The sequence below is a fragment of the Pelodiscus sinensis genome, chromosome 8, assembly GCF_049634645.1.
Source record: "Pelodiscus sinensis isolate JC-2024 chromosome 8, ASM4963464v1, whole genome shotgun sequence".
NCBI classification, from domain to species: Eukaryota; Metazoa; Chordata; order Testudines; family Trionychidae; genus Pelodiscus; species Pelodiscus sinensis.
In genome coordinates, this window is record NC_134718.1 from 8,124,793 (window position 1) to 8,151,566 (window position 26,774).

A 26,774-nucleotide genomic window follows, 5' to 3' on the forward strand; every position below is an offset into this window, starting at 1 on the left:
AAGGCTCTTGCGCAAGAAGGAGCATCTACACTGCCCCTTCTTGCACAAGAAAAACCCTTTTGCTCAATGCCATTACGCTGATTATTTTCAGGAATAACGACATTGCGCAAGAAGGTTTTTCTTCTGCAAGAAGGGGCAGTTCAGATGCTCCTTCTTGGGCAAGAGCCTCTTCTGCAAAAATGGTGGCTCATTAGATATGCAAATGAGGCTCGGCGATATTTCACGCTTAGCTTCATTTGCATATTTCTGGCACAAGATCGCGCCAGTGTAGACAAAGCCCTAGTGTGTTTACTGAGCAATGCAAGTGGTACCTAGCCCCCAGTAACAGTTAAGATCAAGAGACCTCTACAGCTCAGTCTAGGAGCCAGCTAGCTTTTAGCTCAAAGGGTAGAGGCTCCTATATTCAGCTCCAGAGATCCCAGGTTCAAATCCGCATGGTGACGGTTTCAACTGTGTTCTTCCCAGGCCTGTTCCAGTTGGGCCAGGGGATGGAGCTGGTTGTGTGAATGTGGGGAAATGTAGCAGATTCTGCAAATCCAGGGCATCATTGCTAAGAGTTTGTCTCAATTTTCTTTCACAGCACCTCTCTGTTTCTGTGCAAGGGGCTGACGAGGGCAGTGGGAGATGCCCGGCAGTTGGGGAAGTAGCGGAGCTGGGCGAAATGCCTGTCGTGCTTTGCATGGTGTTTATTTCTTGTAAAAAAATGCAAATGGAACCCTTCGGGCCCTAGATTTTCTCGCACTGCTACTTGTGTCAGTAGGCTCAAGAGAGAATTTGGGGCTGAAAAGGTGAATTTCCGGGATGAAAAGAAGAATGCCTGGCCATCTAGTTTGGATGCTCAGGAGCTATACGTGACAAGAGATAAGATAGTGGATGGATTTGCAAAGGGGCCAGTGCAAATTAGGCACCTAATTCCTATTGAACTTCACTGAGAGCTGGAGAACTAATTTGGCTCTGAGCTGCCCCTGTGACCTATCGCAGCACTGTAATATCTGACTGGTCCACTTGCTTTTTACTCATTCTGTGGGCCCCATTTCACTCTCAGGCTCCCCTTCAGCGGAGCACAATCTGCCCAAGAACTGGAGCAGGTACCAAACTTGCAGCCACTGAAGGGGAATTTAACGTGCCAGGCTGACAGGGGCCTCAGACCTTAGTTTGTGGGCATAGATAGCTCAGACCTTTTCTTCAGCCAACCATGGATTAAATGTCAGGAACTAGGAACCCCTCGCTCTCCATCTGAAACGTTTCTTTCTGCACCTGAGAGAGTCTCTTGCAATACAGGTGACTCCCGCACTTACGACCTAATTGGTTCCTGGAGAACCGTCTTAAATCGAGCCGCCATAAGTCGAATCCTTATTTCCCATAGGCACAATGTTATAAAGGGTGGTTCCATTCCCGGAAACCCATTTCATACCCTAAAAATACCAAAACTGACTACAGAAATGGAGGAAAACTAAACTAAATAGTTCAAATAATGCACAAAAATAACTAAAAAGTGAAGACCGATGTGGTGGAGATGCACGCAGTTCAAGCAGCAGCTGCAGACTGGCGAGTCTGAGTGACTTTGTACGTTTCCTATTTTGGGATGATGTGTGGTGTCAGCATCGTACACCGTCATACATGCAAACTGCAGGCATACATTGAGGGGGTAGGTTAGGAGCTATCTTGCATGAAAAAAATAGTTGTAAATGTCAGGTGGTTGTAAGTCAAGGGTCACCTGTAACAAGCTGTGTTTGCAGCAAGGCCTGACGCTGCCCTGAACCCCATCAAAAGAGAATAGAGGCCTGTTCACCTGTTCTTTTTTTTTCTTCTTCAAGGAAACCTGATATTTGCTGAATAAGAAAAAAAAAGTGAGTCACTGAGAGAAACTGTCAAAAGCAAAGCTTCCCAAACCAGAGCGCAACTTTACACACACTCCAAATAAATAACCACTCTGCATTAAAGTTACACTGTATATATTTTTTCAGAGCACTTCTAGCAAGAGTGCCTAGTTGCTCCGTGATGGTAGTAACACACACACACTATAGAATTTCACAAGACTGGCTCTTAGGAACACCCTAAATATGTCCACAAAACTAGAACCAGACACAGGTCGAGAGTAGCTGCATAATGCAGATCGCAGGGATCTCCAGATCTGATGGACAATCAGAAGGTCTGGGCTCCCACCGTGCTATGTGTGGGCCGGGCCAACCCCGCCTCTTCCAGACAGGCATCCCCAAGAGGAGAGACAACTCCCTAAGGTTTCACTTGCAGAGTTTCTAGTCAATTGTGCCTATGAAGGTGTAAGGGAGCCGTCGCAACCTCAGAGAACCTAGAGGTTCGTGGGAAACAGACTCTCTTCTGCCACAGCATTGGAACTGGCAGGTTCCCCTGCACCCGCTGAGCAGCAGGCAGAAGAGGAGACGGTGAAGAATGCGAAGCAGAAATCCGGGCAGGCTGCTGAGGACAACATGGAGCACGTGGCCATGCCCACCTCCACCCCTGAAACTCCATGAAGCCATAAAGAAGGAGGTTCCAAAGGCATTGGGGCATTGCCAAAGCAGAAACACCAACAGGAGAAGAGCTACCCTCTCAAGCTACATGCTACAGGGATGTTCCATATAGAGTTGCCCGATGGTTTAGCCAAAAATACCAACCCCCCCCCCAGGGGAAAAATTCTGTTGAGGGTAAAAAAAGGGGAAGAACAAAGTTGCTGAGCAAAAAAAAAAAGGACCCCAGGAGTTGTTTAAAAAAATAAATAAAAAAGCATGGCCCCTTTAAGAAATGCTTTTGAGGCTTTTTGACCCGAACACGCTGCTGATGGCCGTCCGCCATCTTGTCTCCCTGCTCCGGGCCAGACAGCTCCCTTGCGGAACCAGGTAAGCACCCGGTATTTTCGCCTCCTGGCCGAGAAAAAAAATCAGAAAATACTGGACATTTTAGGTGTCTGGTATTCTCTGATTTTTTTTTTTTACCGGACAGGAGGCGAAAATACCAGACTGTCTGGGTCAATACCGGAAACCTGGCAACCCTAGTTCCATATGGGTCACGCTGTCTGACCGTTCAAATCCACGAGATCCCTGTGAGTTTGCAAGTGCCAGGCTTTATGCCTCTACATGACCAAATTCCCATTTCCCGATATGCGACTTATTGCTCTTGAAGAGTTTCCTGGCATGTCCCGGGTCATAGAAGGAATCCGGTGTTTCCTACATTGCCTCCTGCTCCTCAGATGTGATGGGAGGAGGTTTGCTATATGCTAAGGAGAGGCCAGATAAGAGGTGGAAAATGGAAGAGAAGGAAAAAAAATCCCTGGGGGGAAATGAAACAGATAATGGACAGAGTACAGGCAATATAGCATGAGGGGGGAAAGGGAGGGGGGAAAGAGAGAAGATCGAGCGAGTTTGTGACTTGTAAAAGCTATCGCCGCAGTGCACTTGTAGCATGGAAGGTGTCCACTCAGGCCAGCCTAGCATTTGATAGACTTTACTCTCCTTAATACAGAGCATAAATGCTGCTATTCGTGGGTGGCAGTTACTCTAGGCCAGGGAAGACCTACCCTGCCTGAGAAGGGCTGGGGCTGCATGGCTTGCCAGATCCCCAGTGGCCAGAGAAAGTTGAGGCCATGCCACATGGCGGCCCTGGTCTTCATCTGGGGTTGGCCGGGGCTTGGCTGTGGGGAAAGGTTGTGAAGGGGCATAGTCTCAGGGAAGGGGTGTGGCTTTGGGAAGAAGGGGTGGAGCTTCAGTTGCCTTCCCCAGCTGGGCCTTCACCCGCCACCCGTTATTTACAGAGAAATGTATCCTCCCTTTTGAACTAACTCTCCCTTGGGGCGAGAGATGGGGAAGCCAGGGGTTAAAATTGTAGAAAAAACTAAACCAGCACACACACACACAAAAAGTGGAACCTCTTTAAACTCCATGAGAGCCACCCATCTCTGATATCAACTGGCAGAGAGTCAAGGTTGTTGCAGGGTTCTCTTCAACCAGGATTAGTATGAACTCTAGGATCAATCCCACAAGGGCAGAGGATGCCCATGGAGACTTAACATGTGACCATTAGTTCACTGCTTCTTCTTGGGGACAGGTCCAAACTCCAAATCGGGATCCGGATTTTGACCTTCCCAAGGATCAGGATTGTTCAGATCAAGATTAGGGTCAACCCAGATTGAGGGGGAGATGAGATCCTCAGAGGAGCTCCCCAGATGAGATCCTCCTGTCCACAAAATCTGGGAGAGGGGTCGGCTTTGGTTCTAGAATTCTGGCTCAGATTCATTTTATCTTTTTACTTCCTTTAACACTCTGGGATACTTCATATTTTGCTCTTTTTTTTTCTTCTCCTCCTGCGTTATAAGAGCTCACACAGGTTTGTCTTGTCTCGCAGTTCAACATCTAGGTCTTGCAGCTGTTTCAGGAACCCTCGGTTTGGCGAAACAGCTCGGCGCTGGATGACCCGCTGGACAGCGTCGGTCAGCGAGAGGTGATGGTGAATCATAAGGTAAGCCAGCACCAAGGAGGCGGATCTGCTTCTGCCAAGGACACAATGAACCAAGATCTTCCCTGAAGAAGAAAAACAAGATGAATTGTGCGGCTGGAGTCCCTCAAAAGTGCTACCATGGCTGTGTGGGGCCATTTCGTACACTGCTCATGGACTCGCCTAGTTTCACCTCTGGCACATGGCTCTGAACGCATCCCAGGTCAGTGACCAAAACTCATTCTAACATGACAGCTGTTCATCCTCCAGTGGGTGAGAGCGGTCGGGGCTCTCAGGCAAGTTGTGGACAGGTAGCCCCTGTTCAAAATGCAGCACCATTATGAGGCATCACTGGCAGTCTGGGCAGAAAGGCCGTGCACCGATTGGGCCACAGAGACCAGACAATGCTCTTAAGCCGGGAGGTGCTGCCTCAGTGAAGGCATGGAGGCATATTGGAGGGGTATTGTCAGAAAAGCTTGTAGGTCTGCTGCCTGTGCCATATGTTTCCTGTGGCTAATTAGTGGTCAGGGCTGTCTATAGGGTGTGTGACACTCAAGTTCCCTTCTCATTCACATCATCTTCTGTGGGACATGGCCCCGGATGCAGCCAGTCCACTCAGAGGGCAGGAGAGGCCGTGCCGGGATAATGTGCACACCGATTGAGTGTGGTTCACTGCCTCGTGTCGTGGCGCTTCGACCACTTACAGAGGGAATGAATTTGCTCTGCCGCCTTCGCTGAGAGCCAGCTGGCTTTAGCTCAAGCTGCAGAGCAGGGTCGGCAGCGTATGGCACGCATGCCAGAGTAACCTCTTTGTGTCCCTTTTCCCTCCCCTCTGCAAAGTCCTGCCGATCGCAGTCCTGCTGACTCAGCTCAAAGGAGCTGCAGGGCCATAATAGGCTGGTTGCGGGCTGGGACCAGAGGGGGGTGAGGAAAGGTGTGCCTCTCTGGCCCCAGCAGGTCTAGGATAACCAGGGTTCTGGTTGCACTGTGCATAGCTGGATTTCCAGGGTGAGAGAGGACATGAGAGCCTTACCCCTGCACTAAGGATGAAGCTCAAGGGTCCAGATAGGAAGAGGCCCAGGGAAGACGTTGCAACAAATTGGATTGAGCAGTATGTGACTGCTGGTTTTTGGGTTCCTGGGCCACAGATAAGAAAATAAGAAGATAAGAACGGCCATAATGGGTCAGACCAAAGGTCCATCTCGCCCAGTGTCCTGTCTGCCAACAGCGGCCAATGCCAGATACCCCAGAGAGAGAGAACACAACAGATAATCTTCACATGACCCCTCCCCTGTTGCCCATTTACAAACAGAGTCTTGGGACACCATCCCTACCCATCCTGGCTATTAGCCATTGATGGACCTAACCTCCGTGAATCTATCTCGCTCTTTTTTTAACCCTGTTAAAGTCCTAGTCTTCACCACATCCTCTGGCGAGGAGTTCCACAGGTTGACTATGCGCTGAGTGAAGAAAAACTTCCTTTGGTTTGTTTTAAACCTGCTGCCTAGTCATTTCATTTGGTGACCCCTAGTTCTTATATTGTGGGAATAAATAAATAGCGTTTCCTTATTCACTTTTTCCACACCAGTCATGATTTTATAGACCTCTATCATATCCCCCTTAGTCTCCTCTTTTCTAAGCTGAGAAGACCCAATCTTTTTAATCTCTTTTCATATGGGACCTGTTCCAAACCCCTCATCATTTTTGTTGCCCGTTTCAGAACCTTTTCCTATGCCAATATATCTTTTTTTGAGATGAGGCGACCACATCTGTACGTAGTATTCAAGATGTGGGCGTCCCATGGATTTATTTAGAAGCAATAAGATATAAGATCCAAAGTAACAGGCAGGTCCAGGGACAGGTAAAGTGGTAGGACCCCAAGGAAGGGATGCAGCTTATTTGGGAGCCTGGACAAAAGGCTGAGTGTAAAGGACCTACATCCAAGGCGGAAGACCCTAGGGAGGGTAAAATAGACCCCTGGTTTATTGGACTCTTTAATACCCTGGAAGGGGTTCATTCGGAAGTGTGGACTTGGCCATTGAAGACACACAGAGGTGCAGGGGACCAGGGGCAAGCAAAAGCCTGTGATACCACCCTCTGCCACTTGCAGGTGCCCCAAGGGTGTGTGCACTGTTGTATCTGCCTCCCAGGCGTTGGGTACCGTTTGCACGGCAGCTGGTGATGCTAGGCTAAAACTAATGCATAAGCACAGAGTACCGTCGAGAGAGGCACTTACCGTTGGGTGCACTCAGTGCTTTATTAATGTACTCTGAGGCGGGGTAGAAATGCCCACGCAGGTTAAAATTAGTTGAATCTTCTGCAGCTATTCCACAATAATGGATTTCCTGGCCATAGAAGGCTTGGTCTCCTTTACTCTCCCATGCGGAATGGGCAGCATTCAGTACGTGGGTGATGCCAAGTTTCCTCAGTGCTTCCTTGTCGTGGGCAATTACTCTACCAAGAACGAGAGAGACAAGTTCATAAGCAAAAGGGGACATGAAAGAGCCCCTGCTACGTCTGATTGACAATGAATGTGCTTGAGCAGTTCAGGGCCTGTTACAGCCGGAGATCTGTTGTGTGCATGGCATGACACCAAGCGGGAACTGGCAAGTTGTGGTTTCTACTCTGAGGGTCATGTTTGCACTGCACTTACAAACTATGTAAATTACATGTAAATATGGAAAGAGGTTTTGTGTGTCAGAATATAACCACCTGTCTCTGCGTCCGTCCCTATGAGAATTAAAAGTCTGATCCTGAGGGATGCTAAGCTGCCTCCGTTCCCATTGAGGTCACAGGGAATTGTTGGCCCTGACTCAGCTCTTGGCAAGGAGGTTCACGTCACGAGTGGGTGCAGCGTCTCTCAAGATGACAGGACAGAGTCAAGCTTTTTAGTTTAGCCTGAAGCCCTTTTGTCTCGATCAGAAAGCACATGAATTGCGTTTTTGCAGGAGTAGGGGCGTTAGCCATGGAACCTGGCTAAATTCCAATGGAGAATTACATTCTGCCTGCTTAAAATGCCGCCGCGAGACTTGTTTGTAGAGAGTATTCCTCGTGGCTGTGCAGCATTGCTCTGCACTGCTCAAGGGCGTCTATCTTCCACCCCTAAAGGCACTGCATTTCGTGGTGCGTGATGTCTGTTCATCAGTGTCATACAGGCAGAACCTCTCATCTAGGATGCTCTGGTCTGGCAACATCCGTGGTCCAGCAGGAACACATATGTTGCTTGAACAGAGAACCCCGGCTGTAGAGGTTGCGGGTGGCTGGGTGTGGAGGCAGTCTGGTGGGTGGCAGAGAGCTCCAGAAGAAGCTGCCACCATGTGGGGGACAAGGACAGGGAGCCCCAGGAGTGGCTGCCACCTGGGGTGGGGCCAGGGAGCCCCTAGAGATCCTGAAGGCCTGACCTCCTCTGATCCGGCAAACTCCCTTGTCTGGGACAGTTCAGGTCCTGAGAGTACCGGATCAGGGAGGCCCATCAGATTGTTTGCACCGTATGAGATAAGAACTTTGGGGACTCCAGACGGAAAAGGCTTTATAAGCAAAACGCCGTTTTACCTCAGATTGTTCTTTCATTTCTGCTTCTCACGCAGCCTCCTGAGTGATTACAAGGGGCTAATTCCCCAGAAACAGGCCCTCAAAGGTGTGAATCTATGGTAGCGCCCTGGATTACTCTACCATATGGCACCGCTCTGATGCTATTTAAACTCCCTTCACTGGCAAAGGCTTGCTCAGAAATGCCCAGGATGTTTATTCCAGAGAGTCGTGGGTGCTTGTGCAAATGATCCTGCTCATTTCAGTCGAGGAGGAAAAGCCTCTCTGGAATTCCTGATCAATTCCAATTAACCCCAGTGAGGTTTTGATGCTGATTTCAATTTTTAAATAACTCTGTGCTCTTCCTCTGTATTGCAGATCTGATGGCTTGCGGGACTGCTCCATTCTTGACAGCAGCACCTTCTGGTATTGGCTCTTTGCAGAGCACACCTTGGCTACGTCTAGACTACAATCCTCTTCCGCAAGAGGAAATGCAAATGGAGCACTCATTTGCATAGGTCGTGCTCTCATTTGCATTTCCTCTTGCAGAAGAGGATCGTCGTCTAAACGTAGCCCCAGGGAATGGGAACCAGGGATTTAAAAAAAATTAGCCTTGACAGACTACAGATTTCCCCTGGAGTTATTTCATCCTTCGGCAAGATAAATGCATTTTAAAAATCAAAATGCCACAAAAATGGCCACCAATGACAGTAACTGTGGCCTATCGCCAGCAAGGACCTAGCCTCCGTTACCTCATTGCAGGATCACTGGCCTCCAACCCGGCAGGTTTGGAACTCGTGATTGGCACATGCAGAATTTGAAACACAAAGTAGTGTTGTAATTATTAAAATATAGGGTCGTGTTTCCCCAGCACATGCTTGCTCCTTGTTTTATGCGCTGTCCATTTACCGCTAAGACTTCCAGTGTTCAGAATGTAACCAAAGGGCACTGTGGCCAAGGAATCGCTAGCAACTCCTTCCTTTTCTTATGGTAGTTAGCATGATTGTTCTTTCCAGATCTTTCAGCCTGTTGATGTTGCAAGGGAACCTGCTGAGGATAGACTAGACTTGCACAGCTGGCAAAACTGATGCTTCTTTATGTGTCAGAAAGAAGCAAAGGGAGTACGAAATTCTAGCCACCCATAAAATCTAGGCTTTGTGCATGTGACTGCTGTAGCGTTGGGGTGAACTCCATTCTCTGTCAGCTGTACAGCCCCTAATGACACTTCTCTATTACAATTCCAGATCCGGAAGCCCTCCAAATGTGGACTGTTGATCAAATCCAATTGGAGTTGATCAACAGTCAACTGTCAAAATTACACCATCGGGTAAGGGTGTCATTTTTCCACCTTTGAAACTTAACAACTGCCTTGCTGTAGCAAAGAGGTGGGGTGGTTTTCCCTTTCCCAGCTGGGACATTGCCATGGCGATGCTTAATTCCTACTGTGCTGACCGGCAGTTTTTCCGCTTCATCACAAACTTATTAACCACAAGTTAGTAATGGCTCTGGTTTAATTATACAATGGTCATATTCCTGGGGGGAAAAATCAGTAATGACTCTGGGTCAATTAGCAAATGGTCATATTCCTGGGCAAAAAAAATCAGCAGAAGATTAGTTTGCCCTAAAAACACATTTTAGAATGTTAAATGTTTTTCATGAGAAAATCTCATGTAAATCTGGCGAAAAACCAAACATGAGAAATGGTTTAGCCTACATTTAGAGAACTCCGTGCCTCTGTTACGTACACAACTTGAGAAGGAACCATTTGCAAACCCCATTCAAATAATTGTAATAATTCGATGCAAAATAATAGGGAAAAATATTGCAGATGGAAATTCTTTTCTAACTGTATTCCTTGGTTAAGTCCTTTCTGGAGTGTGCAATGCACTCTCCGGTATTAATCAAGTCAATTTCAAGACTACTCGTAAAGCAGTGAGACAGCTTACACTGGCAATTATTACAAACACCCGTCAGAAGGAATGACTCCGTTTTAAATAACACTTACATGTCGCCTATATACAGGTTAGGCCACACTTCGTCTACGTGGTTCAAGCCCATCCTGCAGCTGTCCAGAACATGCTCCAGCTCTTTGACGGAAGGGGTGGCAGATTGTAAACACTGATGGCTTGAAAGGTTCTGCCCATTTTCAGACATTGACCCGTTGGTTATATGTCGATTTAGATGATCTGAGACCCAGCCAGAGACTGCTGCTGAGAAATGGATAGTGGTGCTCCGGCTGACCTGTGCTTTTTTGGCTGACATTTGATGTTTCCAAACAGCTGGATCTCTTTAAATGGGGCATGCTTTATTCCAGGCCTTCTGACTGACTTGGCACCATGTCCTAGTTGGCATGGAAACTTTTCCCCCAAATGAGGCAATAATCAAAATTTTGCACTGCATGCCCGAAGTAAACAATATTACTGTAGCTCAGCAGAGCAGACAGATCTCTCTGCAAAAGGAATGTCATTCTCCCCCTGTTCTAGTCTTAGTGAGAATAAACTAAAAACAGGGAGACCTGTTCATTTTAGAGAGAGGTCCAAAATAAACCAATTTCAGTAATCTTCCTCTGAAGATTGACAGGCCTCTGTGTAGGCTAAATACAATTAAGGAGGACTTGTCACCTCTGCACTTACAAGCGTCTGTATCTTTAACCTCAAAATAATAATTAATGAAGGAGCACAATGAGCTTTGCTGAGTCGGAAGTAACCCCTGCCACTATCTGATCACCCCGATGGAAACCCAGAGGAAAGCCCAGCCCATCACCTGTGTCTCTGACCCCCTGCCCGTCATGGCTGATGAAGCTTAACAAAGCACAGCTTGCTCCCCTCATTGTAGCTGAGATCAGCCACGTCTCCTTCATGGAACTGCCACAGTGCCTAAAGACCGACATTGTTTATCGGAGTTTTATGTGGGGTGGTGAGAAGTTCCCTGTATATATTCTATATACAGGCAGTCCCCGGGTTACATGGATCCGACTTACATCGGATCCCTACTTACAAACGGGGTGAGGCAACCCCACACTAGCTGCTTCCCCCCAGTAGACCAGGGAGACATGAAGCTAGCACCACCCCCAGCAGACCAGGGAGACGCGGAGCGGCTTTTCTCAGCAGACACCTCAGTTTGAGAATAAAGGACTGAGGGAAGTGAGGTGTGGGAGAATAAAACTGAGCTCTGGAGAAATGTTTGGCTAGAGTTTCCCCTACAATATGTACCAGTTCCGACTTACATACAAATTCAACTTAAGAACAAACCTACAGTCCCTATCTTGTACGTAACCCGGGGACTGCCTGTATAGGACTTGACTGTTCCCTCTGGTGTAGCCCTGTAGGAGGGGCTTAGTTTACACATGTATGCTTTGGATTCTTATCTCCAAGCACATCCCAGAACAATGAGAAGTGGGTTCCTTTTAAATCAAAGAACGGGAATAAGGAAAGAAAGAACAGGGCTGGGCAGAGAACATCTGCATGGGATTACATGACAGGATGGCTTTTGATGGTGGCAGCAGGGCTCGGTCCTTTATGGTTTATGATGTACTATGTTCCAAAAAACTCGTGCTTCAGGGTGACAGCTGGTCACTTGCAGGAGTCGAGATGGGATTTCGCACACACCCTGCCCCCGTGTTGGGTTTTTGATCTTCCTAGGAAGCATCAGACGTGGCCATGGCTGGAGATGGGACACTGGACAGGGAGGGCCAGAGCTTGGAGGTGGCACCTAGGGTTGCCAGATACTCTCACAAAAAAATCCCAAACATGGCAGGGGGAAAAATTGGTTGAGCAAAAAAGAAAAACCAACAACAAAGCGAAAACAAACCGAGAACCAAAGTTGTTGACCAAAAAAAAAAAGTTACTACGCCTTTAAATCGCCACATTCCCCGCCAGCCTTCTGTCTGAGAAAAACAGAAAATACAGGACATTTTACATGTCTGGTATTTTCTGGGTTTTTTTTTTAACTGGACAGGGGCCACAAATACTGGACTGTCCGAGCAAAAACCGGACACCTGGCAACCTTAGTGGCACTAAGTATTACTTTCTCTTGGATGCTTAGCTGACTATTTCTTGCTCATATGCCCAGGGTCTAACAGATCACTGAAGGTGGGGTTCAGATTCATCCCTCCTATTCCTTGCCTGTGGCATATAACAGTGAGAGTAACACTTTGGTCACACTTTGGTGACTGGGTTAAATGTGCGGGTGCTGGGTGGCCTGTGATACACAAGAGATCAGGTTAGCGGATTTGGTGGACCCTTCTGGGCTTACATGCTGACTGTGACACTAAGGGCTTGTCTCCACTATGCTGGGAATTGCTGCTGCAGCGATCAATTCACTGGCCATCGATTTATCATGTCTGCTTAGATACGATAAATCAATTTCAGGAGCTCTTCCATCGATGCTGGGATTCCATAGGATGAGAAGAGTAGCTGATGTGGTAGGGAGAGAAGCTCCCGGCGACCTTACCGCACACAAGGCATAGTTTTGTGTAGGTAACGTCATATAGATATTAGATTGACCCTGGGGGTTAGTGTAGACAAGGCCTAAGTGCTGGAACAGGAAGTGCTGTGTGTGTCCCATTAACGTTAGTGGAGTGGAGATTGCAAGGACTGGGTTATCAGAAGTGCCTCAGAGTCAGATTTTTAGAGAGTTGGTCTAGACTGCATCCCTCTGTTGGCAGAGGAATGCAAATTAGGCAGGTCGACATTGCAAATGAGGCAGGGATTTAAATATCCCACGCCTCATTTGCATAAAAATGGCCACCATGTTCTGCCAACTCAGCACTTTTTTTGGCAAAAAGCGGCAGTCATGAGGGGGATCTGTCGAGAAAGAAAGCCTTTTTCGACAGATTCTTTATGCCTCCTGCAAGGAGGTTTACAGGTGCTTACAGGTGAGTAGAAGCATCTATTGAGATTTTTCAAAAGCACGTAGGCACCTATAATCAATGGGAGGTAGGTGCTTTTGAAAATCCCACGGGGCACCTCTCTGCATCTTTAGGTATCTTTCAAAATATCCCTAAGTGACTTCAGAGCTTGCCAGTCACTGAGGGTATGTCTACACTACCCCGCTAGTTCGAACTAGCAGGGTAATGTAGGCATACCGCACTTGCAAATGAAGCCCGGGATTTGAATTTCCCGGGCTTCATTTGCATAAGCCGGGCGCCGCCATTTTTAAATCCCAGCTAGTTCGAACCCCATGCCGCGCGGCTACACGCAGCACGGAGTAGCTAGTTCAGATTAGGCTTCTAATCCGAACTAGCTGTACTCCTCGTGGAATGAGGTTTTTTGGAATGCCATTCTGAGAAAGAGAGCTATTCCAGGATAAAGGTAACACTTAGGGTCAGTAGGTACGGGGCCCTGTATGGGCAAATAGTAAGTGCAAATAAAAAATAATGATTTCTAACTGACCTGACTCTGCAGCTCTTCTGACAGGAGAACGTCATTGTGTTATTTCTCGTACGGATACCAGTGCAGCTCTGCTTCGCTTTGTACTTCTCTGATCTACACTACTCAGGAAACAGGACTCTTCTGGGACAGTAAATGTTAATTTATAACAGGAACAGCTTCTACAGCTGTGACTTCATGGGACAGATGTTAGGGAGCATGCAAAACGTTATCCTGACAGGGAATGCTATTAATCTCACTCACGTGAGTGATTTTGAGCAGCCTAAAAGCCATTAAGACACACTGTTCCCCTCACACATATTTTATATATTGATGCCTTCTTTTCCAAAGGCTTAAAGCTTGAACTCTATTGTAAGGTGAATGAGTGATAAATTATAATGAAACATTGACTCATACAAAACCCCATTAACCTGAATGGAGAACTTCAAAGCAAACAAATTCCTTCCTGCCCCCCCCCCTCCTTTGTGATATATAAAGGTTGGCTTAAGACAGTTGCTTCTTTTCAAAACATATTCTGCTTTTGTGGTTTTTTTTAACATTACCATGTCCCCCCCCCCCCCCCCCTTCTTTTCTTCCATGGAACTTCATGGCAATATTTTGGAGAACCTAAATAATCATGTCGCAAAACTGTGATCTGAGCTCCCACCCTGCTTCTGCAAAGCACTGAAGCTAGCCTTGAAAGTAGGCATGGGTTTAAGCATGTGTGTCATGCTGGGCTGAACCAAGAGACGAGCATCGGGCTTTGTCTACACTGCCCCACAGTTAGGACTGTGAGGGGTGTGATTAACAGAGTGTGCTGATGTAGCTGACGAAGGCACAAATGAAAGGGTGTCTAGTTTGCATAATGTGGTCCTGCTTGAAGAGGACTCCGTTAACATGAAGTAGGAACCTTTTAATTTGCACCTACAGTATCTGCCCAGGAGAGTTACAGTATAGGACTTCGGTGAACATGGCTATTTATGCCCTTACAGTCCAAACTGTGCGGCCGTGTTCCAGAGATACTAAGATTCTCCAAGAATCAAGTCTGACAAAACTGTGGGATAGAACGGAGCTATTTGGGTCCTCCAAAGACCTTGCAGATCACCTCCAGCCAAGACAGGGAACTGATCCGTCCTGATACTGCAAGTGTAAAAAAACAAGGAGAAACCTGTTTATTTAATCTAGTGGGGGAAGGTCATCTAATCAGTAAATCATTCTGAAGTAACAAAGGGCGAAAGCAGATTGTGCTTTGTTTTACGGATCGCCACAAGGTAACTGGCTAATTTCCAGGTAGATTGATGGTGCCAAATTTGAATACCATTTTTCTATATTAACAGCAGTATACTCCGTAGCTAAAAATATGATGTTTTTAAACCAATGATCCTGAATGTTACGTGGACACACTTACTTTGCTTTCATCCTGGTTTGTATCTGTCCATATTAACTGATTATTTGAATGAACTTGGTTCCTTATTCGGCTACACTGAGGTAACCAGATTTAAATTTAATTGAATCTCTGCATAAGATTTTGCTCCAGTTTAACTACATTGTTTTTTTTTTAAAGTGACTGAGAGTTGAACCAATGAAACTTCATACATAGCCAAGGTGCTAGGGTGAAGGTCGTGTGGACGCTTGGTTTCTGGGCTTGGTCCCATCTCCAACAGATGGGAGGCAAAACAAGGACTTATTTCCGCAAAGAGTCTTTACCGTACACACCTACCCTGCTACCAGTTCCAGTTGGAGAAAAAATCAGATTGAGAGAAGTAGCCTATGCTTGGGCTGGAGATCAGAAAGTACCAAAGTGAAATCAGGTGGCAAATTGTGGGGAACATGTTCTAGTAAGGGGAGAGAGATTCTAGCATGTGCCTTGTTGGGCTGTGATGTAATTTTGTTGGTGGAGGTGTTAGGGTGTTTTTTATATATGATTTAATTGTTCTACCTTGTTAAAATCGAGTGTTATGATGGTGTTTAAGTTAGTAATTGGGCGAATCAAGATGGAGTCTGTGACCCTTGGCCCAGGAATCCATGTTGGATCTCCTCAGGCACTGATGGCTCAGAGACTGGCCTGAATTGGATTTTCCTGCCAAACAGTCTGAGGGTCCTATTCTGCTTAGACTTTTCCCAATCTTGTGGCTATATGAGGACTGTGTTGTCTGAGCCTCAGGTTGTCCGCCATAGTGGCAGCAGTGCATGGGTCCGTCTGTTCTACGCCTTGACAACATGGAACAATCTCAGCAGTGCCTGCAGTGGAGGAAGAAGATGATTATCATCTTCACCAACCCATCCTGCTTGTACTATCAACAGCCTGTGACTCCTTCACCCACCAGTCTGGACAGGACATTGTAGGACTCCCTAGCAGTCCTCCCGAAGGGCCCTAAATCAGTCTGAGAAGAGAAACTCCTGGTTGCCCCCACCATCACCACTACCAAGTCCTTAGGAAAAAAGGGAGTTGCACTTAGATGTTTTCTTACCATTTTAGTCACTGAGCCAAAGGGTTTGATTTAGTGGGTGTGGGCTTCAAGCTGCCCTGTTTGTTGCTGTCACTATCACTAGTTTCGTTGGATGTTTGTCCTGTCTGCGTCAGGATGTCTTCCCTGTTCCTCCCTCTTTTGTAATTAATCCACTGATAGTTCGCATGAGGCCATCAAGAATCTTGCACGGGCACTCACTATATTCTCTAAAAAGAGCAGTGAATGCCGAAAGCTACTGAAATGTAGAGGGGTGTATTTGTATTGGATGGACATCTGAGATGCTGCCATCATCACTGAAAGTGGAAAGCACAATGAGACAAATGTAGTCAGGGGTCCATGTACACTGAAGTTGTAGCCAAATCCAGGGACCGGCATGCTCCTAGTTTTTAATGTAGATGTACTGCAACCATATTGCATAAGTAAGACTACACAATGGAACCATGTTGTAAACATATCAGGGACTGATATATAATGATTCAGTTCTACTCGTACTATAGATGAGGCATAAGTTAGAAAAATCTGTGCTCTTTTTAGAGGGCTTGAGGTATCAACCAAAAAAAATCACTTTAAGTACTATTTATTACTATCATGAGTTTGTCTTCTAGTATGTATTTTTATTTCTTGTCAACGTGTATTGTTAGTTGATACATTTAATAAGGGTTATGATTCTGAAGACCAAATGTTCATGGAAATTGACATGTTATTCCAAGACACTTAAAAAGCGTTTTGAAATATATTGCAAATATATTTCGTCTTTGCCCACGAAAGCTTATGCTCCTACACTTCAGTTAGTCTATAAGGTGCCACAGGACTCCTCGCCGCTTTTGAAATATATTGGATTTATTCACTAATCAACATTCTCTTGTTTGCCGTAGTTGAATGTCCAAATTTTGCAGCTGTTTCAGAAACCCTCGATTGGGTGAAATCCACCGATGTTCCTTCACTGCTTTGATGGCTTTGACCAAGGGAAAGTGATGTTTGATCATGAGGTACGCCAACACCAACGAAGCTGACCTGCTTATTCCAACTGCACAGTGGACCAAAATTTTAGCTGGTAAGAGAAAATGAACACAAGATATGGCCAAGGAAGATCAGCAATATGTCAGGTGAGGTTTAACTTAAAGTGGAGAAACAATTCCCAAGACGCTCAACAAAGTATTTAGTTTAACAGGTTAGATTTCTAACCCTAGGAGATGCATCAGATGAACTGCTAGTAATCTGGAGTCCAATCTTGCTCCAATAAGTAATACTTACTCATACCCGATACAGGCTGAACCTTTCTAGCCTGGAACAATTGAGACCTGACGGGTGCTGAACCAGAGAATTTGCTGAACCACAGGAGGTCAATACTGTAGTGAGCAAGTCTCTCTTCATTTTTATTTCATCGAGGCAAATAAACGGAAAAACACTTTCAACGCTGCTAAATAATCATCTATGACTATCAATATTGACACATGATTATGCTTTGCAATATTACCAACACTTCCCCTGCTTACTCTTAGAAAGCATATTTAGGGATAAAGGAGAGCTAACTAACAGCACAGGGCACAGAAAGCAGGACTGGCAGCTATAAACAAACTTTGCTGGACTATGAGGAACTTGACTCCACCCACAATAAATAGACATCTGTCTAACTAAAATCATGCTGGATCACTGTTATTGCTGGACCAGAGAGGTTCAACCTGTATCTCTTTTTGATGAGACTACAAGTTGGGGTGATAAAGGTAATAGTGTTTATGTAATATATTTAGCCTCCTGTCAGATGTCTGACTTGATATTGCATGACATTTTGATTAAAAAACCAACAGTGATATAAAATTAAGTGGCACCCGTTAAATGGATTAAAACATTAAAACCTGGCTAACTGCTAGCTCTCCAAATGGAATTGTATGTGGGGAATTGTCACTGAGTGGGTACATTTCTAGTTGTGTCTCACAGGCATCATTGTGCACCCTAACTAATTTAACATGATTTATGGAGGAAACCATAAAATCATTGCTGATACAGTCTGCAAATGATACAAATTAGGAGAGAGGTAAATAATGAAGAGGACGGGTCACTAAGAGTATGTGTTTTAATATGGCTAAATGCAGGGCCGCATTATGACTTTCGTGGGCCCTAGGCACTTTTGCCTTCGTGGACCCCTCCCACCATAATAATATCAATATTAAAAATTATTTTTGATATAACTTTAAATATTTCAACATTTTATTTTTTTCTGTTAGGCAAAATGTAATAGATTTTCTTCGACCCTAAAAGTTCATTTTTTTCTTCTGATTTTAAAAGAAATTAAAACATTTTCGTGGGCCCCTAAAAGTATCGTGGGCCCTAGGCACTGTGCCTAATGGATAAGTCGGCCCTGGCTAAATGTAAATGTATACGTCTAGGAACAAACCATGTACTTGAAATCAATGGGAAGAATCCGTATAAATAGGGATTGTAGGTTTGGGCCTGGATGAATGGAGAAAAATACAAGTTGAACTACAAGATAAATAAGAGGTTTATTGCCACTAGCTGAGGATCTGCTCTTTGTGGACTGTTGCTAATTGTTATTCTATTGTGGTAGGGCCTAAGGACCCAGCTCATTTAGGCGAGGCACAGTACAAAGAGGTTATTCACTAGATTTTGTACAATACATTGAATGTTTCTTTAGTCCTGAGTGTTATCCTTCATGGCCCAATTATACAACCCTTATGGAATTTACTTGCAAAGAATGAAACTCCTCACATGAGTAAGGGCTGTTGGATAAGGCTATCCTGCTTTTTACATATTTGCATTGATTTACAAATGTATTTTTTCACAATATATGACAGCACACTGAGGCAACAGACCCGCTGAGGCTGAGTACAAGCATGACTAGTAATAGTAAATAGACAAAACACAGGGGTGGCACACAGTGCACAATCAGCCTGTGGAACTTGTTGCCAGGGGATGCAGTAAAGGCCAAAATTATGACCAGGTTCGAAAAATAACTTGATGAGCTCATAGAGGATAAACCCATCTATGTCTATTAGCCAAGATAGATGCAACCCCAGGCTCTGGCTGTCAATAGCTTCTGACTGACACAAGCTGGGAGTGGCCAACAGGAAATAGATCACATGATGATAGCCTGTTCTGTTTGTTCCCACTGTAGCACCTGACATTTGCCATTCTCGGAAGCCAGGATAAAAAGACCCACTCCTGCTAGTTATGTTCATATCCCTCTTGGACCATGTCTGTGAGTTTTCATACAGAAAATGAATGCATCAGGCCAAATCACGCTACAGAATAATATCTTTTAGCTGTGCATCCTTACACTCCTCTCCTCTTTCTTGTCCTAGCCTCATATGTTTTTTCTATATCCTGTGGGATTGTTTCATTGCTGTTATAGGATTCCCAGTGTTAGGAATTTGTCTCCATTTTAAATATTCATGTTTTGTCTTTTAGATTCAGCCTTTCTTCCCACCTGTTTTCACTTTGATTTTCTCTCCTGTCTTTTCTACTTCAATCTCTCCTCACCCTTTCTGCTGTGAGTTTATTCTCCCCCCTCTGCCTCTCCCCACCCAGCTCCACTTCTCTGTACCCTCCCTAGGTTGTTTTGAGATACAGGTGGTGGGGACTAGAAAGGAAGAGGTGCTGATCACAGGTTGCACTCAGCACCCTCCAAACCGTTGGTGATGAGTATGCCAGAGCATGAGCAGGTGACTGAATTAATGGGGATCACCCTGCCGAGGTGGGGGAGTTAATCTAACTTGTGGGACCAGCCTGTCAAAACAGTGTGTCATCCTAAACCCAACTAAACAGCAAGGATTCCGTACCTCCTGGTGTGTTCAAGGCTTTATTTATAAACTCTGCTGCAGAGAAAAAGTACTGACTTATGTCGAAGTCTGGAAGGTCATAGGCTGGTACGCCATAGTAATCAATGGTTGTGCCATAAAAGTCCTGGCCTCCTTGGCAGAACATTGTGCCGTGGGCAGCATTTAAAACATGGGTAATGCCCATCTTCCATAAACCAAATCTGTTGTGAGCTGTAACTCTAAGGAAAAGACAAACACACACAAATAGATTTGCAGAGATTTGACAGAGTAGGAAAACTTTTGTGGTTGCGTTTTCCAGGGCAGAAATTAAGACATTTACACAACAATTAATGACCCAACCATATTTTTATCTCACATAGATTTCAAGGCTTGCACTATTCAAATCTTTATCAGCTAGCAGAATCAAGAATTCCTCAGCACAATCCAGTACTCAAAAGCCAAACTTACGATAAACAGGAGCACCAGAATTGTAGTCATCTGAAAGGGGCAAAAAGTACTGTATTCTACCAAGCCATTCCACGAAGTTATACTTACAGGTCTCCTAAGAAGAGGTTAGGCCAGACTTCATCCGTGCGGTTACAAGAATATGGTCCAGTACTCAAAAGCTGCTCTAGGTCTTGAACTGTAGGGTCCTCAGCTGTCCATGTCTCAGCACTTTCTGGGTCCTTGGAGAGCAACACATCCCCCTCAGCCATAGTCGTTAAAAGAGAAACTTTGCTCTCAGAAATCAGAGAAACCGAACCAAGGCTGGCTTGTCTGCTTGGATTTTGCCAACATTCCCAGCTGTCCTTTTTCCATCGCTGGAGACTAGTGGCAACAGGTGCTGGTCCGCAGCATGGGAATATCCTGTTCAACACACTGCAAAAGAAACACAGTCGCCCGATCTTCAGAGACAGACATTAAATGATCCAACAGCACTAAAAAGCAAAGGCTAATCAGTGCAATTATGATGAAAATATGCTCAGTCCTAGTGAGCTAACGCAGAGTAGATTTGTCTTTAGTGCTTTGATTGATTTCCCCCTCTGGAGCACCACTTCTGCGAGGCCCAGCTGCCTTGCTCTCCTTTCCCACAACAGAATGAGGCCCTTGCTCAGTGCCAGAAACCCCACCTCCTGGTGGGCTGCTAATCTCATTCTTCCCACCATCCCTAGCTCCTTGTACAGCCCCTTTCTTGGCTCTGCAATGGTTTCCCCCATACAAGAGTTCAGTTTTTGATGCAACCCACCTTCCCCTGCAGGTTGTCAGCTACAAAGACTAACTTGTCAGGCACTTCTGGCAGTGGGAAGAGGGGAGTGTATTGGGAGGGCAGATCAGAGGCTGAGGTCGAGTGAATCTGGAGGATCACTCCAAGCGTGATTCTTAACCTCCTATGCTCTCAGCAGCCACAAATCCTCCTCCATCCCAAAAAACCCTAGTAAGTTTTACGGGACCACCCATCCCAACACCTAGGAATTAGCTGCTTAAGGGTTAACACTGAACAGGCCAGCCTCAAACAAGGCTCATCTTATTGAAATTTTTTCAACTGAAATTATTTCATTGAAAAATGCATCCCAAATACAACCAAAATTGTCCCACCCCTCTCCAGAAGTAATAGTAATATTACAGTCTTGATCCTGGGACTTCAAATTTATGTGTGCATGCTAGTTCTCTGCCTGCAATACTCCCACCTCCCACACCAGACCTGTCATTATTCACTATAAAATCCCAAACACAGCAGCTCCCATTAACAACATCTAGCCCTGTATTAAGTGAAGAAAAGCTCTGGTGAAGAAGAAACCTTCCAGTCACCCTAATAACCATCCCCAAATGACACATGGGCTATTACAAATGTAATTGCTACAAAGCTGAACGCACAGCTGGAGAGGTTCCATTGACAAGGTAAGCATCAGGATGAATGTTGAGTGGATTATGATGTCACTTAGTTATCATTCATGATCATGTGCTTTGGAAGTGGCTCACTGAATGAGCTACTGACTTTTCATCTTTGGGGAAAAATCCAAGTCTCAGGGTACGTCTACACTGCATGGCTATTTGGGGATTCCGGAGGTCTTAACAAGCTGCCTGTTATTTTGAAATATTTTTCAAAATAACAGGCACGCTGTTTCGGCATCCTGGTAACCCTCGTTCCACAAGGGTTAAGGGATGTCTCGCAATAGGCTATTTCAAAATTTGGTGTGTCTACACGGAATAAAATAATGAATTTTATTTTTTTGCAAAGCATTTTTTGTGACGTTAGAAAACTAATTCCCTCATTATCAACATAATAAACAGCAGCAGTGCAGACTTTCATGAATTTCCTTACTAATTCTCAACTTAGCATTTTCAGCCTATGTCCAGGGTCTTTGGCATTCTAACCAGCAGGACATGAACAAGACTATTTGATGAATTTCTACTGTGTGTGTGTTTTATTACCTTTATAAGTTTTTACCCTGTGCTGTAATTTTTTTTCCTTTTTTTAAATAAATTATGGCTTCTGAATGTTTTGCTGTGACAAAAGATCTACCTTTTCTCCCCCCCATGACAAAGAGCCATTGTGTTCTCGTTACTAGCCCCATTAGCTCTTGGTCATCCGATCCCTCTTCTGGAAAGCTTCTATTTATAAGAGTCAGAAAGAGGCAGAGCTGGACCCAAGCAATATCATGGTTGTGCTTGCACTTAGCTATGGTGTTAAGGCTGGTGAGTACTTTCAAAGATTACCAAAAAATGTTGAAATGAATAGAGCAAATATATCTCTTCTCCATCAGACTGCTACTTACAGTTTTCATGTAGGATTAGAGTGCTAAAGGTACAAAAAATGCCAAGCTGATTTAGCTTTAGCCAATTAGCCCTGATGGTTTTGGAAGCATAGTTACCAGGTTTAGTTTCTTTGCTAGAACATAGTCTTCACAAGCCATGCAAATCCTTCATTTTCTCTTTATTCGCTTGGGGCTTGTATTGTGGCATGGTTTTTTTTTTCTGTTTTATGACATACTTATATCAAATGACTAAACTCAATTTTAATAATATTACTTATTTTACTAAAGTGTATTTACATGTACCCATTACATGTACACATCCCATGTTATATCACTACATATAGAATGTGACCCTGTTGTAAAATATTAAGTAGAAACAGGAAGAGTTGAGAGCACTGTGGTAACCTTAACTCAATTTGCTGATTAAAACCCTCACCCTAACTGACCTAATATAATACTGCATGTCAGTGATCTTGTTATCAATGTAAAGCTCCACCTGACAATTAAAACTTGTAAAACATGCTTCTTGGAAACTTGCAGTTGTTTTAAACAGCTGGAGTATAGCACTTGTTTTAAATCCCTAGGCTGACTCACCAGCATTGCCATGACATGTCAAACTTAGTCATATCAATCAATTCACATCGTGTGCCATGAAGTGACATGACATGAAGTGACTGAATGAGGTTTGTTGGAAACTGCTGTTGAATAAAGCACTCAGTGTTTAACCCAATCTTTTAAAAATGCACCAAATTTAAGCAGGCAGAAGCAGCCTCTAATTTTGAAATTCAACTAATAAATTACAGTTACGTTTACAGAAAAAAGAATTGACTTGTGCTGTTTGTCACTTTTCTTTACAGTAATTTGGCAGTTTATGGAAATAGCAGTTAAACAATGAAACAAGAGACAATAACATCACCATTCACAGTGAGAACTTATGGTAAAGCCCAATAGTCTAGGTTCTCCCTAGTAGTGAGATGGCTTTGTGTCTGGCAGTGCAGAATCGCCCTAAAGCCAGCCTAACCAGTGGTCAGCATAGCTATTTCTCTGCTACCCCTAGCTCTATGGTTGATATAAGGTACGTGGTCACAGTTGTGGCCCCTGAAAATGCACAGCTGCTGTAACTGTGAACCTGGCCCACATGCACACATCCTTGCATCCTTCCAAGATTAAGCCCTTTAAGATTGAGACTAAATTCAGGGAGCACATGACATGATCCTGCGACTACCCCATTGCAAGAGATGCCAGCTATATCTAGAGTTTACCTGCAGTAGAGAGAAATGCAGGGTAAGGAAAAGACCTGGGAGGGGCTCTCAATAGTAACTCAAAAGCATGTGTTCTCTCCTGTCTGGTGGGAAAAGATCTATGCCTTAAGTGTTTTGGATTTTTTGAGCCTTTGCGCCTTCTGTTGTCGAATAAGCTTGTCCTAAGGATAGGAGCATGTCGTGGTGGTGGGTTTTTTTTTTTTTTTTGACTGCTCCAGCTGCTATTCAGCATACAGGATGACTGGTAACCAACAGAATTTGGAGCCCTTATGTTATGGACTGGACTAGAACGGTGCGTAGCTGACCCAGGCTCTAGGAGGCACATATGTGGCTTAAGTATACGTCCTTTCTGTGCTTTGTTGTTCATTTCTTGTTGGGGTTTATTTGTTCTTCCTTTGATACAGTGTTCTCTAAATTCATTACAGAAACTTCAGTCCCATCCTCACAGATATGTACCTGGCTAGTACAGGTTGAACCTCTCTAGTCCAGCACTCTCTGGTCTGGCAACATCTATGGTCCGGCATGATTTTAGTTAGCCAGATGTCCACTTTTCATTGATGTCTCCAAGTTTAATTGGTGCCTGTAAACAAAAGTCTGGCTCTCAGTGTTCTCTGCTGTTATGTAGCTCTCATTTACCCCTAAATGTTTTGTAAGCAGTGGAAGTGTTGATGCTGCTGCTAAACAGTATCTACCTCCTGTAGCTTGGCAAATTCTCTGGTTCAACATCCGTCAGGCTCCAAGGGTACCAGGCTAGAGAGATTCAACCTGCACTCCAAACAATATGGAAGTTTGAGGGAGAAGGGCCCCTTCACTACATTTAGAGGCTATCACAGTTCTGACTTTTGGCCCCTTTACCTCTCAGTGCTGTTGACATTAAAGCAAGCCACTTGACATTCAGGAACTCCCTGTGGTTTTCCTATGATTTGAGTACTATTCCTGGTATCATAGCCTGAACACACAACCAGTGTGGTAACAAAATGATTCCCACAGAGAATAATTTCCTTTTACTGATTACACTATGCCCTTTGGGTCCTGTGGAAACCCCATACATTCAAATTAGTGATAATGGCAAAGTCTTTCATGGGACCATCCTTACAAACTTTTGCCCAGGAGCTGTTAAAAAATAGCCATGAAGAAAATTGTATTAGAAAATATTACATAGTACCAGGGACATATGTATGAACAATCCCTTGGTCACATACAACAGTAAAAGGGTGGGGGAGAGAATGGTGAATTTAGCCCTAAGTATCCCTGGAAACCACAAGAAATATCAACTTCCATTGGAAAACAGTAGGAAAGTACTTAAAGTCTGTGGAGAACTAGAAGGCTCAGGGGATTGGCTGTGGCAGATGGAATTTTTTTTGTACCTACGTCACTAACTGCAAAGGGGCTGAGCTGGCTGAAATGTAGCAGCTGAAGACTGTTCAGCAATCTTATGTGAATTAGTGGTTTCAGTGCAAAAAGTCACTGTTACAACTGGAACTCTTTGTGGGTTGGCAGTGTTATCAGAGAGGCCAAGGATTAATGGTTGCTAGTGTCTATGCTCATTAGGAGAATGATGAAAGGGGTTTGAAGTCAGAGACCTTGGATTAGGCAATTTTTGGCTGCAAAATTTTGAAGCAAAAATGTCACTGAGGTGAGATCGGGACATAAAATTATGGGCAGAAATTCTTACACTTCTTCCAGCACGAATTGTAATTAAATTATCTTGGACAATTTTGAATTGCATGGTCAGTGACTTGACACCTTGGCCTAATTCTGCTGTTTTTTGCAATACCAAACTCCCTTTGATTTCACGTTGTGCAAACATGTAAGGATGGCAGAATCAGGTTTGCTGTTATAAGAGATCTCTCAGAAAACAAAGGCTGCAACGATAATGCCAATTTGTCGTCTGGTGTAATTCCATTAACGTCAATGGATTTACATTAGCACCAAAATTTATTATTACTGAAGCTTAAATTTATTAGGCACTTGTTAGGTGTAGTGATAGCTATATAGCCAAGAAAGGTGCACAGTGTGTGTTCCTCAGAGCACAGTATGCAGAAAAGGTACTCATATTAACAAGAAGACTTATGAGCAAAAGTAATTTTTCTTGGTCATCACGTTCTTCCAAAAAGTCAGCTCCCTTACATAACTCTGCCTCTGTGTCTCTTCTCACATTATTCATAACTTTGGAGGCACTTAAAGTTCTGGTACTTCATAAAGTACCTACCAGTTTACTCATTTCTCCTTATATAGTTGCCAGGGAGAGTAATGAGGTAAGATATCACACCTCAAAGAAAGAGATATTTTGCATTAGTTACCTGATTTGAAAATGGACACAGGTTAAATGAGACTGCAAGTCTTTTCAGTATATTTATCTAGAAAGCATGTCCTTGGATGGGAGTGTTGTATTTATTGGCCAGCTTATTGATAATTTCTTTTTGTCTTTAACGGGGAAAGAATTTTCCCTTTCTTTGCATGTACTACAGAGTTTAAAAGCGATATTTGGGTGCAGGTTTGTGGGATTGTGGAAAATTCTACTCAATGCTTGTCAGAAATCATCACTTTTTTATTGTCTCTAATTTTTTTAAAATTGTTTGAGAGCCAACAGATTATTAAACCTGATTTTTTCCAAAGAAGCCGGAGTATTTGCATTTGTCATAATTAAGTGTAAAAGCCTACTTTAACATAAATTAGTTACAACTGAAAATCTGAACAGCAAAATAGGATGAAAACCCTTCATGTTATCCTTCGGAGCTTTTTCCTTTACTCCCTTAACCCTGCTATAGACACTTTCTCTACAGGCCTGCTCTGCTGATTCTCCTCCGCTTTAAAGGGAGAAAACAAATCAATGCTTCTCACCTATCTCATTTATTGCATTAGCTCAAGACTTGTAAGAGCCCTTTTCTCCTCCTAGAACCTGCAGTAGAGAGTTCTACTTTGCCTAGGAAAGCTCCTGCTACTACATATCTCTATATCAGCCTCTACAGTGACACAGGACCACTCATTTTTGAAGACATCTTGGGGTACCTCTACACAGCAGCGTTATTTTGGAATAATAACATAGTGCGCATCTACAAGCCTTTATTTCAACATAATGTTGAGCTGGAGCACATCTTGCTCTGACTCCTGTTACCCTCATTTCACAAGGAGCAAGGGAAGTCTCATAGACTCATAGACT

At 44.4% G+C, this 26,774-nt stretch overlaps 2 protein-coding genes across 2 annotated transcripts; both read right to left on the reverse strand.

Annotated features, from left to right (window-relative positions):
* Positions 1–265: 265 nt before the first annotated feature.
* LOC102451438 (dual specificity protein phosphatase 13A-like) lies at positions 266–10,288 on the reverse strand. The gene is made up of 3 exons (XM_075934694.1): positions 9,983–10,288; positions 6,686–6,903; positions 266–4,535 (listed from the first exon to the last, which is right to left on the reverse strand). Exons 1-3 carry the CDS (start codon positions 10,237–10,239, stop codon positions 4,324–4,326), a joined length of 687 nt encoding a protein of 228 aa, XP_075790809.1. The 5' UTR covers positions 10,240–10,288; the 3' UTR covers positions 266–4,323.
* A 6,348-nt stretch (positions 10,289–16,636) lies between these two features.
* Positions 16,637–20,688, reverse strand: LOC112543494 (dual specificity protein phosphatase 13A-like). Its single transcript, XM_006126344.4, has 3 exons — positions 20,149–20,688; positions 19,615–19,832; positions 16,637–16,868 (listed from the first exon to the last, which is right to left on the reverse strand). The coding sequence occupies exons 1-3, from the start codon at positions 20,307–20,309 to the stop codon at positions 16,669–16,671; spliced, it is 579 nt and encodes a 192-aa protein (XP_006126406.1). The 5' UTR covers positions 20,310–20,688; the 3' UTR covers positions 16,637–16,668.
* Between the last annotated feature and the right edge of the window lie 6,086 nt (positions 20,689–26,774).

What these genes read in the sequence shown, in the direction of transcription:
- LOC112543494 (XM_006126344.4), bottom strand. Translation starts at nt 20,309, where the DNA reads ATGGCTGAGGGGGATGTGTTGCTCTCCAAGGACCCAGAAAGTGCTGAG. An exon ending in AACCTCTTCTTAGGAGACCT is followed by an intron (nt 19,833 to 20,148) that starts GTAAGTATAACT and finishes TCTTTTCCTTAG; the next exon opens with AGTTACAGCTCACAACAGAT. An exon ending in AGCCTTGAACACACCAGGAG is followed by an intron (nt 16,869 to 19,614) that starts GTACGGAATCCT and finishes TTCTCTTACCAG; the next exon opens with CTAAAATTTTGGTCCACTGT.
- LOC102451438 (XM_075934694.1), bottom strand. Translation starts at nt 10,239, where the DNA reads ATGTCAGCCAAAAAAGCACAGGTCAGCCGGAGCACCACTATCCATTTC. An exon ending in AACCTGTATATAGGCGACAT is followed by an intron (nt 6,904 to 9,982) that starts GTAAGTGTTATT and finishes CGTTCTTGGTAG; the next exon opens with AGTAATTGCCCACGACAAGG. An exon ending in AGCACTGAGTGCACCCAACG is followed by an intron (nt 4,536 to 6,685) that starts GTAAGTGCCTCT and finishes TTTCTTCTTCAG; the next exon opens with GGAAGATCTTGGTTCATTGT.